Source organism: Oncorhynchus keta, chromosome 26 (assembly GCF_023373465.1).
Source record: "Oncorhynchus keta strain PuntledgeMale-10-30-2019 chromosome 26, Oket_V2, whole genome shotgun sequence".
Lineage (NCBI taxonomy): Eukaryota > Metazoa > Chordata > Actinopteri > Salmoniformes > Salmonidae > Oncorhynchus > Oncorhynchus keta.
The window spans coordinates 28,445,490-28,460,996 of NC_068446.1; the positions used below are offsets into that span (position 1 = coordinate 28,445,490).

The following is a 15,507-nucleotide window of genomic DNA, read 5'->3' on the forward strand; positions in this document are numbered from 1 at the left end:
ACCTTGTTTTTTAAGCTACATATGTTAACTTAGCACTTTTCTGGGATGCTTGATAGTTTTCATTGGTTTACTGGGAAGCTTAGCAGAGGTAGACATGCTCATGTTATTTATGTTAGTGCAAGGTGAGCTGCACACTGGACTTCCTACTAGGGCACACCGCCTCAGTGATAACAGTATAACTATAGCTTCATAGGGACATGATTACTGCATACAATAGCTGTAGAATCAGCAGAGGCATTCAGGGGAGTTAGAGGGACATATGAGGTTACTTACATAGTCTTCCAAAGCCCCTGGGATAATGTACATTTGGTCAAGCATTATGACAACTCAGTGACACAATGGAATGAATGGATCTGGGCTTGGGTCATTGATAAGTTGTCTCAATGCTGTGAAATGCTTATGATGATGTGAAAGGATCCCGGAACCCAAGTGATTTGGGTGGATCCCATACTCCTTATAAAACAAGCTTTGTTTCCAGAAGGTATCAAAATTGTCAAATGTTACACCTGCAGAGCTGCAATAGTCACGTAGCCAGTTATGGAGGGCTAAGAGTCTGCTGAAATGTTCAATGCCACGATTGAGGGCCCAGTGCCAGATATTATGGGGCATTTTGTTGGTGTAAAGCAGAGACCCAATAAGTTATTTTAAAATTGATCTTCAGCTGTTCTGAGCTGCCTTTTGATAATGTCATTCAATCCCACATGAACTATGATAGACTCAATTTCCTGATGCAGTTTTAAAATGTTTGGGAGCAGCTTATTAAGGTCCTCTGCTCCTGGATAGCACAGCATTTTTGCTCCAGGGACTGAGACATTTCTCACCATTGAACTGCCCAGTACAACGGCGTGCGATGGGGATGGAGAAATCTGCCCATTCCTACCCCTCACACAATTTGTGGAACCTTTCACAGGCCCATGAGAAGCAGGATAGCATACGCCCGTGGCAATAGGTTTAGGCCTCTCACAGCAGGCAGTGCCCCATCAGGTCCAGAGAGCGGGAAAGGAGCCGAACTCTACGACAAAGCCGTTGCTAGAGTCAGTGTAGCTGGAGTCAGCACAGCCATCGCAGTCCCAGCGACGAAGGTGCAGGTAGATCAGACACCAGGGCGGCGACGCTATTCCTCATGTCAATCTGCTCTGGACCTGTCGCAGACACTCTAGTCCGCTTAGCAGCATGATGCTGCCTTTGGTTTCAAATCAAGTGCTGATTTGAAACCAACCTCTTGCTGTTCTCAGTCTACTCCAATTACAAGATGGAGGAGAAGCCGACGGAGATGACTTCCTTGCCTGGTAAGTTCCAGGTAGCACAGGCCGTTTGGATAGGGATAGATGACAAGGATGGGATACATTCACAAAGCCCGAGCGGTGTCCAGCCACAGGAGTTGAGAACGAGGACCTTCCAATTAGCTTTTTCCCCATAAGTTTGTGAAGAATTGAAATTTACTTGCTAAGGATAGCCAACTCATTCCTGTAATCCTCCGCAAACAATTGCCGCATTGATACTCTGGATTGTCAATATTGTCCCGGACAAGAGCGTAATAAACACAGCGCTGGAAATGTTCATTAGCTATTCCAGGCAAAGCGGGCTCCATTGCAACCTAGCTAGCTAGTCGGTAGCAGGTGTTGACACAAACACTTATGAACAAAATAAAACTTCATAAACAACCGATCGAGGCGCAGGAGGCGTCTGAGTTTGTGACAGGTTGCCTGTTTATACTGAAGTCATTGTATATAAAATATGTTTTACACAAATATGTTTTTTTGTTATAGCCTAATGTGAAGTCCCCAGTGGCTGATCTCAACAAACAACCCCGGTCCTTGACAAGGAAGCCATTCACAGAAAAAAGTTTTGCAATTAATTGTATTATTCCTAATTAATTAACTTTCTCACCCTAAAAACAAATCTGGTGGCCTATTGTCATTTTGATACAATTTATTCATCTGCACTAGTGAAAACAACCTAGTCCTGAACTGTGTGTGTTCCACGGAATGGTGTTTTACAACAGTGGCTATGACACAAGGAGTTTCATAGCCACTGTTCATACCCAGCCCCATGGAACACACGGTCACTGCCATTTACTCTGCTGGTTAATCAGTTATAGTACAACAACTTCTTTATGCACAGCAGTAGCCTACAGATTAGGAGAGTGCATTTTAGCTCAAGTCAAATGTAGAGGCACTACTAAGTCTCAGGCCTGTAGGCCTATTCTCAGACCATCTGCACCAAATCCAGATGATAATATTGGAGTGGATGGTCAGTGCAAGTTTGTTTTGGGAGCTGCCATATCAGGTATTCTGCAAAGTACACATCTTGATGCCCTTTGCCTTCTGTAGTGGAGCTCTACACATTGAACTATGCCAGTGGTTGAACCTAATATCTGCGTTAAACATATCTTCATAAGAGTCCTGAACTGTTTAGAGAGCATGGCGCTCTGTATGATCGCCTCCACCTCTCTTCTCACTCAGACTTTCCTGGTATTTACAGGTAGCCTTTGAACCCTTTCCCACTTTTCTCTCTTTAGGCCGATAGATATTGAAATCGATCTATCAAAAAGTTTTGGTCGATCGATCGCAGGTATGTTACACATTTTAGTCTATCAGGGCATGCTAGCAGATAGCTTCTGGGGAAGTAGATAAAGGGCATCCTTGCCAAAATCCCATAATATGCCTTTAACACCTGCCAAATGCGGGTAGAATGTTATGGTGTCAAATCTGAAGCAAAAGTTGAACGAGCACGAGATGAAACATCATTGCGCGAGCTAACACTGAGTCGAGAGAGAAGAAAATGGTCGAACGAGCAAGGAGAGGACCGGTCCCGCGAGTGCACAGGCCAGTCGTGCGCAAATTTAAATTTAATAGCTTGCAAGTGTGACTTTGAGCGAGCAGAACATCATTTTCACAGGTCAAAAATAAGTGTCCAGTGTTGTGATTACTATTATGAACCTTTTATTTGCGATGCACTGCACAAAATAAAAAGCAGGCAGTCAGCTCTAGAAAACATCATAAAACAAGTCCACTAATTGCAGGCAGGATCCAATATGTGACTCGTTTGTTGCGCATCACTAATTCACATGAGCGCCATTTGAACGTAACCTTTATTTTTATCAAAATGCGTTTTTTGGCAGAAATGCCTTCTGGAACATGTGAACTTTCATGTGCCTTAATAACATGTGTATGCCATTTAGTAAATGCAAATTAAATTAAATTACGAGCCTAGTTGGTTTAGCCATGGAAAAAGACAGCAACCTTCCCTCTAGCCATGATTGGCTAAGATAATGAGTAGGCTGGACATCCCGAGCGACGAGTTCGGATTGGTGTGTCATGTAGCACACTTCTGTCTACGATATTAGCTGGTCAGTATGTGTAGGTAATCCTTTCTAACGCTACTTTAAAAAAAGATATCACGTAGTAGAACTGCATAAGGGTTGCTCTTCACTTTCTGGAGAGCCGAGATTTGAAACCAGTGGATTTAGAGTATGATAGGTGAGGAGCAGGAAAATTCTGGCGTTTGTCTGCATATTTGCAATCAAGAGCCGAAAAGGGAATACAGAAGGCCGTTTTGTATAAAACACCTGTTGCAGATTGCATCTTCAAACTAAGGGCAATCATGGCATCCGTGACAGAGAGGGAGAGTCTAGCTAGCTCCATTTTCTGATATTACAGGTTACAAATTTTGTCCATTTTCATTTCAAGTTAAAGTGTACTGTTAGTAGGATGGACAATAGAACGAGTCAAAATTCACCCGAGCGAGCCCATAGCAAATTCATGGAATCTAATGTTCGCAGAGCCTGTTTTGAGTGATGCTTAGAATTCCATTTACCCTAAATGGCACAAAAGAATGTATCCCTTTTTATTTTACCACCACAATCTGTTCGTCGGATGAAACTGGAAAAAAACAACTTGTGTAGAAAGTAACATCCGCACCTCGATGGTGTCAACTGTGCTTATGTCTGCATAATGAGAAGGTAGGGAAAAATGAAAACTTCTGACTTTTTATGGCCTTGTGATCGGTGACAACTGAGCTCGCTGCCCAGACTTACATAATTACAAAGATGAGATTCTCCTGATTTTAAAATGGTGCCCGACTTAAAAATATATAAATATACACATTGTGAGGTATTTGGCGAAATAAACCAGCATGCCTCTCCATAGAAAAATAATGGGGGGAGCTCAACGTTTAAAGGGCAAAAATGATCTTGGGGCTAACATTGGATGACAACCGAGCTCGCTGCCCAGACTTACATAATTAGAAAATGGTGTCCGACTTAAAAAAAATCTAAATATACACATTGCGAGATATTTGGCAAAAGCAAAATAGACATACCTGTATTTCCCCTATATGAACAGGATAACATCAAGAGTTCCATGAGTAATATTTTGTTGTTTACATTTTAACTACCAGCAACGTGGGCAGGTCTCATTGCCAACAATAGCGAAGCAGACATTGTGACGTAGAACAATGGGCTGGGAATAGAATGTTCGGAAGGCGAGTTGGTGCCACGGTGCTCAATAGGCGCTGGCAGGGTAAAAAATGCCCTAAAATAAGGCCTGTTTTTTCATGATTACTTCAAAACTACAGCAAGCAGCTGGGAAATTTAGTCATATTATGCAACCGGGCTCCACGGTGGATGCAATGAACTCGTTTTTACGTTAGATAACTAACATTGAACCTGGTTGGTTAGCTACCGGCAGATTCATGCAGGGTAGTAATGTTATGAGTTGGGATTATGGTTCATTGTTTAGCTAGTTAGCTACATGGCTAAACAAAAGACTCCACAATGCAAGTCGCTATTTTAATAGAATGTGTGTCAATGCGACAACTGTCGAGAGCCAGGGCGAATTTACCAGCTACGTCTATCTACTCCAATTTCAGAGCACTCTCGTCTGAGTGTGCCAGGGCGCAGAATAACTGACTAATTTATGAACGTTCGTCACCCGTTGAGTATGGCCGGTGTCAGTAAATGTTGGCAAAAAAGCGTAATTACATTTTTACCAGCAGTACAGTTGTAATCACCAATGCACTGGATAAGATAACAGCCTAACCAGCTCTGCTAGGGTGACTAAAATGGTCAGAGTTCCTTCATTTGTGTCTGGAAGTAGTAGCTAGCCAACGTTAGCTCGGGTGCTTGACTGCTGCTGTTAGGGCAGAATGCTCAGATTAACTCTACACCCAGAGCACACTGGGGTGGCAGGGTAGCCTAGTGGTTAGTGTTGGACTAGTAACCGAAAGGTTGCAAGTTCGAATCCCCGAGCTGACAAGGTACAAATCTATCGTTCTGCCCCTGAACAGGCAGTTAACCCACTGTTCCTAGGCCGTCATTGAAAATAAGAATTTGTTCTTGCCTAGTAAAATAAAGTTAAAATAAAACTCTGGCACTCCAGATTAAATTTACAACCACACCTGTATTATAAACCAGCCTTTAGTCTTGAATTCTTTGGTTGTTTAGTACATAGCCTCACATATGAATCCGTAAAGAGATGGGTGGGGCTAAAGTTTAAGAGGGTGTGAAAGATGCTGAATGGGTGTAGACAAAGAAGAGCTCTCCAGTAGGTACCAGAACATTCAAGGGCCATTTTCTCAAAATCAAGGTTTATCAACTTTCAAAGCAGAATTACTTTCCCATTGTTCCTCAACTGTAGTGTATGATATACAAGTTTCTAGCTCTGAGACTCTACTGTTTATCCAAGGTAAAAAAAAATAATTAAAAAAATTTGCTCCATAAGGTTGAAACGGTCGGTTATGTATTTGGAGGGTTAAGCCCAGGGAAGCACACACACACACACACAGCGCATTGGGGATTTTTAATTAAATGAAGACATAGAGAGAACCTACTACTGTTCATCCAGTACATAACTAGTCCCAAATAATAAAATGTAAACTCAACAGCTAAACTCAGATTAACATGTCTGAATCATCTTTATTGACCAAATACATTTGCACGTATAGGAATGACTGAAATGGTGCTGCCACAAACGGAATATACAGACAAAAAAATACAACGCAGAATTTCCACAGATCCATCCACATATAGTATGAACACTATAAGCAGCAGGTAGCCTAGTGGTTAAGAGCGTTGGGCCAGTAACTGAAAGGTCGCTGGTTAGAATCCAGAGCTGACGATGTGAAAAATCTGAGCGAGGTACTAATTTCTCCTGTAAATCGCACTGGATAAGGTCCTTGCCGCCATAGGCGAAACCAAAAAATGCCCCCCCCCCCTCCCGACCCACAAAACTAGAATAGTCCCAGTATCAACATTTATGTTGAAAAGACATTGAAGTTAGGTTAAATTTAGTTTCTGAATTAAAGGTGAAAAGGTATTTTTCGAATGTTTCAAAAGGCGTCTGTCCGTTGGCGTCTGTCCGCGCTTACGCTTACTGAGGTGTAACCTACAGTGTTGTCCGAAATGTTTAAGCTCTGAATATCAGCTACCCAACTTTATCAGGAGTTCTCATGAGCCTATTTGCAATGTGTTTGCACAGCGGGAAATGCAAAAGTATTTTATTTTTCACTATAATCAGCTTGCCAAAAATGGATGGATACAAACTTGAAACCACTGATCATGACAATGGGGTGAAACTCCTGGACAACAGTTATTCTCCATGTTGCTTTGACCTGACCTGTTTTTAGGATATGTTTGTTAACATGAGAGCAATATTTTTTTGTTGTTGATTGAGCTCCATTTAAGTTAGGCTATTTGATCGGAGAAACCTGCATGATGTAAACAGTGTCCGTCTCATTACATTGTCATACATTTAATCTCCAGACTGTTGTAGGTTTAAGAAAAGGCCACATGCTCTTTCTACCATATCCTATATCTGCTCCATGATTTATGTTGCTTAGATTTTTTTTACAGAACGTTGGTGGAGCGCTGCAGAGATGTCTCTCTCCAACAGCACTCTGGAGAAGCGCACTGGGAATGGACAAGCAAAATATTTTGTGCCCCTGCCTTAGACAAAGTGGGCACTACTATCAAAGTGCGGCATCAGCGCTCACCGAAAAAGCCCATATGCAACTGGGTGAAAGATTTTCATTGTTTTTTAGCAGAATTATGTGAGGTTTTATGTGTTGTTTGAGGTGCTTCTTGGTCAGTTTAGCTCAGAAAATGCCCCCTCTCAATCTTTTGCCAAAGGCGGCCGCTTAATCAGGCCTAATGAGCGGGCTGGCCGTGCACACACGTCTCCGGCCCTCCCCACCACTCACGCAGTCACCAACAGCCAGCCTCGGTTAACAGCATGTCACAGTGAAATAGATTTGTTTTAAGAGAAATGCCACGGCGGCCGCGGGGGAATTTAGAAGTAGCCCAAAAACCTGCAACCCGCGACCAATACATTTTCACCCGCAACATCGTTATCAAAATTGCCCAATTTGCGAGAAATGCTCGGACATGGTGGTCAGCCTCTGTTACTCTAGTCCACATATGTCAGAGTCAAGGCCCGCGGGCCACATCCGGCCCGCGAGAAGGTTTTTTACGGCCCCTGGGATGATCTTGATTTATTATTAGAACCGGCCCGCAGACCGCAGCAAGCCGGCAGCCCGCAGATCTTTTACACGCACCAATACTACATTTCCCACAATGCAACGGTGACGCACCGAGCAGTAGGCTGCTTCATTTCAATATTTATTGGCACAGCAAAAAAAAACTTGTGGGTTTGACAACCGACGGAGCACCTGCGATGTGTGGACACAGGAGCGGACTGGTGGCGAAGATACGGGAAAAGATGCAAGAGGAAAACGCGACAGGTGAGCTGACAGCTTATCATTGTATCATACACCAGGAAGCGTTGTGCGGTAAAGCCTTGAAAATGGAGCATGTAATGAGCATCATCACGCGCACAGTTAACTTTATCAGAGCCAAAGGTTTGAATCACCGCCAGTTCAAGGCATTTCTGACGGAGTTAGAAACGGAGCATGGTGATTTGCCTTATCACACAGAGGTGCGATGGCTAAGCCAGGGAAAGGTGCTTCAAAGATGTTTCGAGCTTCGTGAGGAGATTTGTCTGTTCTTGGACAGCAAAGGGAAAGACACAACACAACTCCGAGACGAAATGTTTCTGTGTGAAATGGCTTTTCTGTGTGACATTACGAGTCATCTGAATGCAATGAACTTGCAGCTGCAGGGTCGGGATCGTGTCATCTCTGATATGTACAGTACAGTGAAGGCATTTAAAACCAAACTGACTCTGTGGGAGACGCAGATGCGGAAAGAAAATTTGAGCCACTTTCCCAGCTGCCAGACCATGAAAGAGAAGCTCTCTACCAGTGCGTTCCCGAGCGCACAGTTGGCTGATAAAATAGGTATGCTTGCCGCTGACTTTCGACGCCGATTTGCTGACTTTGAAGCACAAAAAAGCAGGTTGGAACTGCTCGGTAACCCATTTGCTGTTGACGTGGAAAGCTCACCACCAAACCTCCAAATGGAGTTGATTGACCTCAATGCAATGATGCACTGAGGGCAAAATATGCGGCAGTGGGTGCTGCGGAGTTCGCCCGTTTCCTCCCGACACAATGCCCCAGCTGCGTATCCAGGCTGCTCAAACGTTGTCTATGTTTGGCAGCACATACCTGTGTGAACAACTGTTTTCTTTGATGAACTTGAACAAAACATCACACAGAAGTCGACTTACTGCTGAACACCTCCACTCAATTCTGAGGATTTCCTCAGCTCAGAGCCTTACCCCGAACATTGATGAACTTGTGGAAAAGATGGGACACCACCAAGTATCACCCTCAACCTCAAACAAGTGAACATTACTGTGCAATCACATATTTAGAGTTTTTACTCAGTTCAAGTTTAAAAGTTAAAGTTTAATATTTGTTTTCACTGCATGTTACTTCTCCTTAAACAAAGTGTTGTTTTTGATTAATAGATTTTTGCACTTTATTTTATTGTATTTCAATCCAATTATATTTTAAAAATATTTCAGTTGAGTGGATGATAGAAAATTGCTATTATTGTTTTTTTCTTTGAAGTAAATTTAGCCCACTTTTGCTAAAATAGAAAATATAGGCTACTGATGGTGCCTTGAATACCGGTTTCTTTCATTTAATGTTCATGTTATGGGGATTTTTATATAAAGGAAATTTGTCTTTTGTGTCTGTTGAAAATTAAAGATTACTGACAGAGCCATAAGAAAATATTGCTTTATTTATCTGATCATATTGGAATATATTTGTTAGGTTTTCAGTAGGTTCAATTAGGTTCACTAGACTATATGCGTCATTTAAAAAATTTTCAATGAACATTCGAACAGTCCGGCCCTCGGCTTGTAGCTAAATTTTTTATTTGGCCCTCCGTCCATTTGACTTTGACACCCCTGCTCTAGTCATATTCTAACAGGCACAAGTGATTACTTGAGTGGCCCTGTTACCGCTATAACCTTAAAGGGGCAGCGGAGAGTTTGATCAAATCAAATGTGATATTTTAGAAAAAAATACTTATCACAAAGTATTTAATTAAATGGAGCAATATACCATATTACTTCTTGCAAGTAATACAGTCATTGTTTTAAAAACATTACTAAGCATGTTCATCTTAAAAAAAAATGTTTTGTGTGTAATTAAAACATATATTTTTTAGCTGGTTAAAAATCTGAGTAGCTGGAAGATAAATAAAATAAAAACCTACCTACCACAGTGGCTGGTATACAAAGTTGATGTTAGGTCCTGTAGCCTACTCTCAACACATGCTATTTATGTAGGTGGATTGCATCAATTATGGAGCTCTAGATTGCTTTTGACTCTTTCATGCATGATGAGATCAGTGAATGTATTGAATTAGGTTTGTTCAATTGTACAGATTTATATAACTTGGCCTTTGTGTTGTTCTCATTTGTTTGTTGTATGGATCTTCAAGCTAGTTTTGCTGGCTGTACTGGAAAAAATGACATTGCTTCATCACTTTATAAAATAACACCATTGGATTTCACACCATTGTGTTTCTCACATACTTCATGCTCCATTTGAAAACGCACCTAAAGGTGAGGATGATTATGTGAATGGGTGTGGCTTAGGTGTCATAAAAAGCTTTATGAATCTAAAGACTGAATAGTGAAACTTCACTCAAGGGCCAGTGACATCATTTGACGACATGTGTCTTGTATTGACACTCAATGTGTGGTGGGGGTGGCTGGTGTGTTGTGTGTTCCTTTTCCGTTCTGGGGGGGGTTAAATCATTGCAAACATCTCAGGGTATTGCAGTGATTCCAGGACATGTATTTCAGGTGTTTGTTCTTTGGACCTATGTGTAAGTAAATATTTTCCACCCTGAAATTACAAACAAAGTATATATTATTATAGAATAGTTAGGAGTGTGCCTTAATTAAGAAATAGTGCTTGGTAGATTGTAGTTTTAGACTGTCTTTGTTCCACCCTCCCACCATCACATGAAAACATGGTAAAACTGGCAACTACAGTGTTCTGTACTATTAATATTGGCATACCTGCTTGTCTTCACTGCTTGGAAATATCTGTCAAACACAGTGAATAACTTGCAGTCATTCTAACCCAACTGTATTGCAGCCCCCCTTGAGGCGTAAACTGTGTGACATACCCGCTCTGCCAACAGTTGAGCACTCCCTTGCATGCACCAGCTCGTTTCTGTGTTTTTAAGTAACAACAAGGAACCAGTATGTCAGTTTCAAGGGGTGCTTTCACAAAAGGTGTGGAGTAGTGCTCACCTAGTCTGCCCAACTTTTTGAGTGTCCCTGGATATTATCAGACTCTTTCAGCAGGTAAGGAGCTGAGGGAAACCTAACTTTTTAAACAATCTTATGGGCATTTCTTTTGAGTCCTTTCAACAGTATTTCTGTGTTTTTTGAACTTTGAAAGAAAGAAACCCTCAGTGTTTTGTGTTGCCTCTCAGATGTGGCCTTTGGTTTTTCTTGTGAGTGTGACCTTGCTGGGTTAAACTGTACAGGCCCTATTTTAGTCTAATGGGGCCCTGTGTTTGTCCGAGTCAGGTCTTATGGTTTGGAAAAACTCAGTGCTCTTGTCATAGCAGCAGAAGGAGCTAGATAATTAAAACTAGTGAATTACAGGGAACTCTGTGTTCTATTAGATTATCATTGTGATCTGCATGCATGCCCCAACCGGAGCATATTCCCAGTTGCTTGTATCCTGTTAATCAAAATGGAGCAGCACACACCCAGGTCCTTATCAGTGGGGATGGACAGACAGGAAGAGAGAGTAAGGGAGGTTGGGATTTCTTCATATGAATTTCATACCGGCAGTTGTTTCTCCCTTTCAGTTAGTTTGATCATAAAATCAGCATTATCTATATTATTGTATTCAGAGGGCATGAACTATTCTATGTTGTCTCACTCACTCATGTATTATGTTCTCCCTAGATGAGAGCTTCTGGACCAACATAAAGATCCCCTGCATCGGGAAGGCTGAGCTGGCAGTACCTTACTGGGACAGCATGGATTCTATACTGAGCTACAGAAGAGATAGCAGCAGCGACAAACATTTATGTTGGAGGCTGACACCAACATAGCCATTGAACATCGGAATACTAAGACTGGAGTCTCTCTAGAGACTGCTGTCCTTGATCGACAGTGCGTTATGGTGTGAGCAGGACTAAGCAGCGCTCCCACACATCCCCTCCCACCTGGGCTCCAAGCCATGTCTCCTCTCTCTGCCCTGGGTGTTTTCTGTGGATTGTTCCTTCCTATGTGTCTCGGTGAATACAACACTCACAGTTGTATCCCACGGAAGAGTGTCCTCTACCAGGGTAAGCCCTTCTGTCTCCTTTCCTGCTTTCATATAACAGTGCAGTAAACTGCATCTGTTTTCTCAAATACTAAGAAGTTAGCTAAATGACATGTCTGTTTTGCTTCATTTATAACTTGTGTGTGTGTAATATATATATATATATGAGATCTCACACACACCGATTGATACTTAGTTTTCATTGAGTTGTCTAATGATTTCCTGTTTTAGACAATCTGAAACTGTTCAGAGAGGAAGGGATTTGGAACTACTCCACTATGTTGGTTCGAGAGGATCTGGGCCTGCTGCTGCTCGGGGCTCGAGAGGCTGTCTATGCCCTGGACATCAATGATATCTCCATCAAGAAGTCTGGGGTAGGGACCTCTGTTTATTACGACTATTCAGTTATTGTGTTTACTTATAAGTTATCCTGTGTTATTTGCCTACATGATTTGAATACATCACAAATGGACTGCAATAAAAAAGTCTGCTGTACCTTCTTTGTGGTGACCTAATACCAATGCCTTGGAACCATAAAAGCATTACCTAGTACATACTTTGATGTGCAGCTCTCTGTTGTGTCAGGTGTATTGGCGGGTCACTGAGGAGAAACAGAGGGAGTGCACATACAAAGGGAAACACGCCGAAGTAAGTGGCTCCATCAATCACAAAACAATTCTCCCCACAGACAGCTATGAAGTGGTATGCTGCCAGTTGTTTATGAAGACACTCAATGAAGACAAAAAAAACAACCAGATGCACAGTTGAAGTTGGAAGTTTACATACACCATAGTCAAATATGTTTAAACTCAGTTTTTCACAATTTCTGACATTTAATCCTGTCTTAGGTCAGTTAGGATCACCATGTTATTTTGAGAATGTGAAATGTCAGAATAATAGTAGAGAGAATGATTTCTTTCATCACATTCCCAGTGGGTCAGAAGTTTACATACACTCAATTAGTATTTGGTAGCATTAAGTTGGGTCAAACGTTTTGGGAAGCCTTCCACAAGCTTCCCACAGTAAGTTGGGTGAATTTTGGCCCATTGCTCCTGACAGAGCTGGTGTAACTGAGTCAGGTTTGAAGGCCTCCTTGCTTGCACATTCTTTTTCAGTTCTGCCCACAAATGTCCTATAGGATTTGAGGTCAGGGCTTTGTGATAGCCACTCCAATACCTTGACTTTGTTGTCCTTAAGCCATTTTGCATTTGGCTGATGTTTTGGTCACTTTTGAATGCTGGCGGTGCTTTCACTCTAGTGGTAGCATGAGACGGAGTCTACAACCCACACAAGTGGCTCAGGTAGTGCAGCTCATCCAGGATGGCACATCAATGCGAGCTGTGGCAAGAAGGTTTGCTGTGTCTGTCAGCGTAGTGTCCAGAGCATGGAGGCGCTACCAGGAGACAGGCCAGTACATCAGGAGACGTGGAGGAGGCCGTAGGAGGGCAACAACCCAGCAGCAGGACCGCTACTTCCACCTTTGTGCAAGGAGGAGCAGGAGGAGCACTGCCGGAGCCCTGCAAAATGACCTCCAGCAGGCCACAGCAGACATTTGCCAGAGAACACCAAGATTGGCAAATTCGCCACTGGCGCCCTGTGCTTTTCACAGATGAAAGCAGATTCACACTGAGCACATGTGACAGTCGTGACAGTCTGGAGACGCCGTGGAGAACGTTCTGCTGCCCGCAACATCCTCCAGCATGACCGGTTTGGCGGTGGGTCAGTCATGGTGTGGGGTGGCATTTCTTTGGGGGGCCGCACAGCCCTCCATGTGCCTGCCAGAGGTAGCCTGACTGCCATTAGGTACCGAGATGAGATCCTCAGACCCCTTGTGAGACCATATGCTGGTGCGGTTGGCCCTGGGTTCCTCCTAATGCAAGACAATGCTAGACCTCATGTGGCTGTAATGTGTCAGCAGTTCCTGCAAGAGGAAGGCATTGATGCTATGGACTGGCCCGCCCGTTCCCCAGACTTGAATCCAATTGAGCACATCTGAGACATCATGTCTCGCTCCATCCACCAACGCCACGTTGCACCACAGACTGTCCAGGAGTTGGCGGATGCTTTAGTCCAGGTCTGGGAGGAGATCCCTCAGGAGACCATCTGCCACCTCATCAGGAGCATGCCCAGGCGTTGTAGAGAGGTCATACAGGCACGTGGAGGCCACACACACTGCTGAGCCTCATTTTGACTTGTTTTAAGGACATTACATCAACGTTGGATCAGCCTGTAGTGTGGTTTTCCACTTTAATTTTGAGTGTGACTCCAAACCCAGACCTCCATGGGTTGATAAATTAGATTTCCATTGATCATTTTTGTGTGATTTTTGTTGTCAGCACATTCAACTATGTAAAGAAAAAAGTATTTTAACAAGAATATTTAATTAATTCAGATCTAGGATGTGTTATTTTAGTGTTCCCTTTATTTTTTTGAGCTATGTACTGGCGTACTATTGTTTGTAGAGATGAACGTGGTACCTTCAGGCGAAATTGCTCCCAAGGTTGAACCAGACTTGTGGAGGTCTACCATTTTTTTGGTCTTGGGTAATTTCTTTTGATTTTCCCATGATGTCAGGCAAAGAGGCACTGGGTTTGAAGGTAGTCCTTGAAATACATCCACAGGTACACCTCCAATTGACTCAAATGATGTCAATTAGCCTATCAGAAGCTTCTAAAACCATGAATAAATATAAAATATATGCCATTTAGCTGACGCTTTTATCCAAAGCGACTTACAGTCATGTGTGCATACATTCTACGTATGGGTGGTCCCGGGAATCGAACCCACTACCCTGGCGTTACAAGCGCCATGCTCTACCAACTGAGCCACAGAAGGACCACTATGACATAATTTTCTGGAATGTTCCATGCTGTTTAAAGTCAGCCAACTTAGTGTATGTAAACTTCTTAACCACTGGAATCGCGATACAGTAAATTATAAGTGCAATAATCTGTCTGTAAACAACTGTTGGAAAAATTACTTTCGTCATGCACAAAGTAGATGTCCTAACCAACTTGCCAAAACTATAGTTAACAAGAAATCTGTGGAGTGGTTGAAAAACAAGTTTTAATGACTCCAACCTAAGTGTATGTAAACTTCTGACTTCAACTGTGCATACATCGAAATCTGTACATTACTATACCAACCTTGACATTTCTCATCCCTATCCTGTTGCAGATCGAATGCCGTAACTACATCCGGACCCTGCATAAAGTGGATGACGGCACAATGTATGTGTGCGGGACAAATGCTTTCAGCCCCACCTGTGATTACATGGTAATTATAAACTGGGTGGTTCGAGCCCTGAATGCTGATTGGCTGACAGCTGTGGTATATTTAAGCAATAAGGCACCTTGGGGGTTTGTGGTATATGGCCAATATATCACAGATAATTGCTGTTCTTATACACGATGCAACGTGGAGTGCTAGGACACAGCCATTTGCCATGGTATATTGGCCATATACCACAAACCCCAGAGTTGCCTTATTGCTATTATAAACTGGTTACCAAAGTAATTAGAGCAGTAAAAATAAATGTTTTGTCATACACATGGTATACGTTCTGATATACCACAGATGTCAGTACGTTGGTAACCAGTTTATAACAGCAATAAGGAACCTTGGGGGTTTGTGGTATATGACCAATATACACCACGGTGTTGCGTCATGCTTAAGAACAGCCCTTAGTGTTGTATAGTGTGGGGTGGCAGTTAGTCTAGTGGTTAGTGTTGTGCCAGTAACGAAAGGTTGCTAGATCGAATCCCCGAGCTGGCAAGGTAAAAATCTGTCGTTCTGCCC

General features: G+C 42.7%; 1 protein-coding gene across 2 annotated transcripts in view; it reads left to right on the forward strand.

Annotated features, from left to right (window-relative positions):
- The window catches only part of si:ch211-129c21.1 (uncharacterized protein LOC563087 homolog), a 30,732-nt gene that overhangs the window by 9,931 nt on the left and 5,294 nt on the right, over positions 1-15,507 (forward strand). Inside the window, exons 1-5 of one of the 2 annotated variants that reach the window (XM_035757081.2) lie at positions 10,565-10,730; positions 11,346-11,731; positions 11,941-12,083; positions 12,295-12,357; positions 14,887-14,985. In XM_035757081.2, coding sequence (XP_035612974.1) covers positions 11,623-11,731; positions 11,941-12,083; positions 12,295-12,357; positions 14,887-14,985 — 414 coding nt within the window. In that variant the 5' untranslated portion in view covers positions 10,565-10,730; positions 11,346-11,622. Of the gene's footprint in view, positions 1-10,564; positions 10,731-11,345; positions 11,732-11,940; positions 12,084-12,294; positions 12,358-14,886; positions 14,986-15,507 lie in introns of those variants that run through there. The other variant, XM_035757080.2, reaches the window with a different exon arrangement.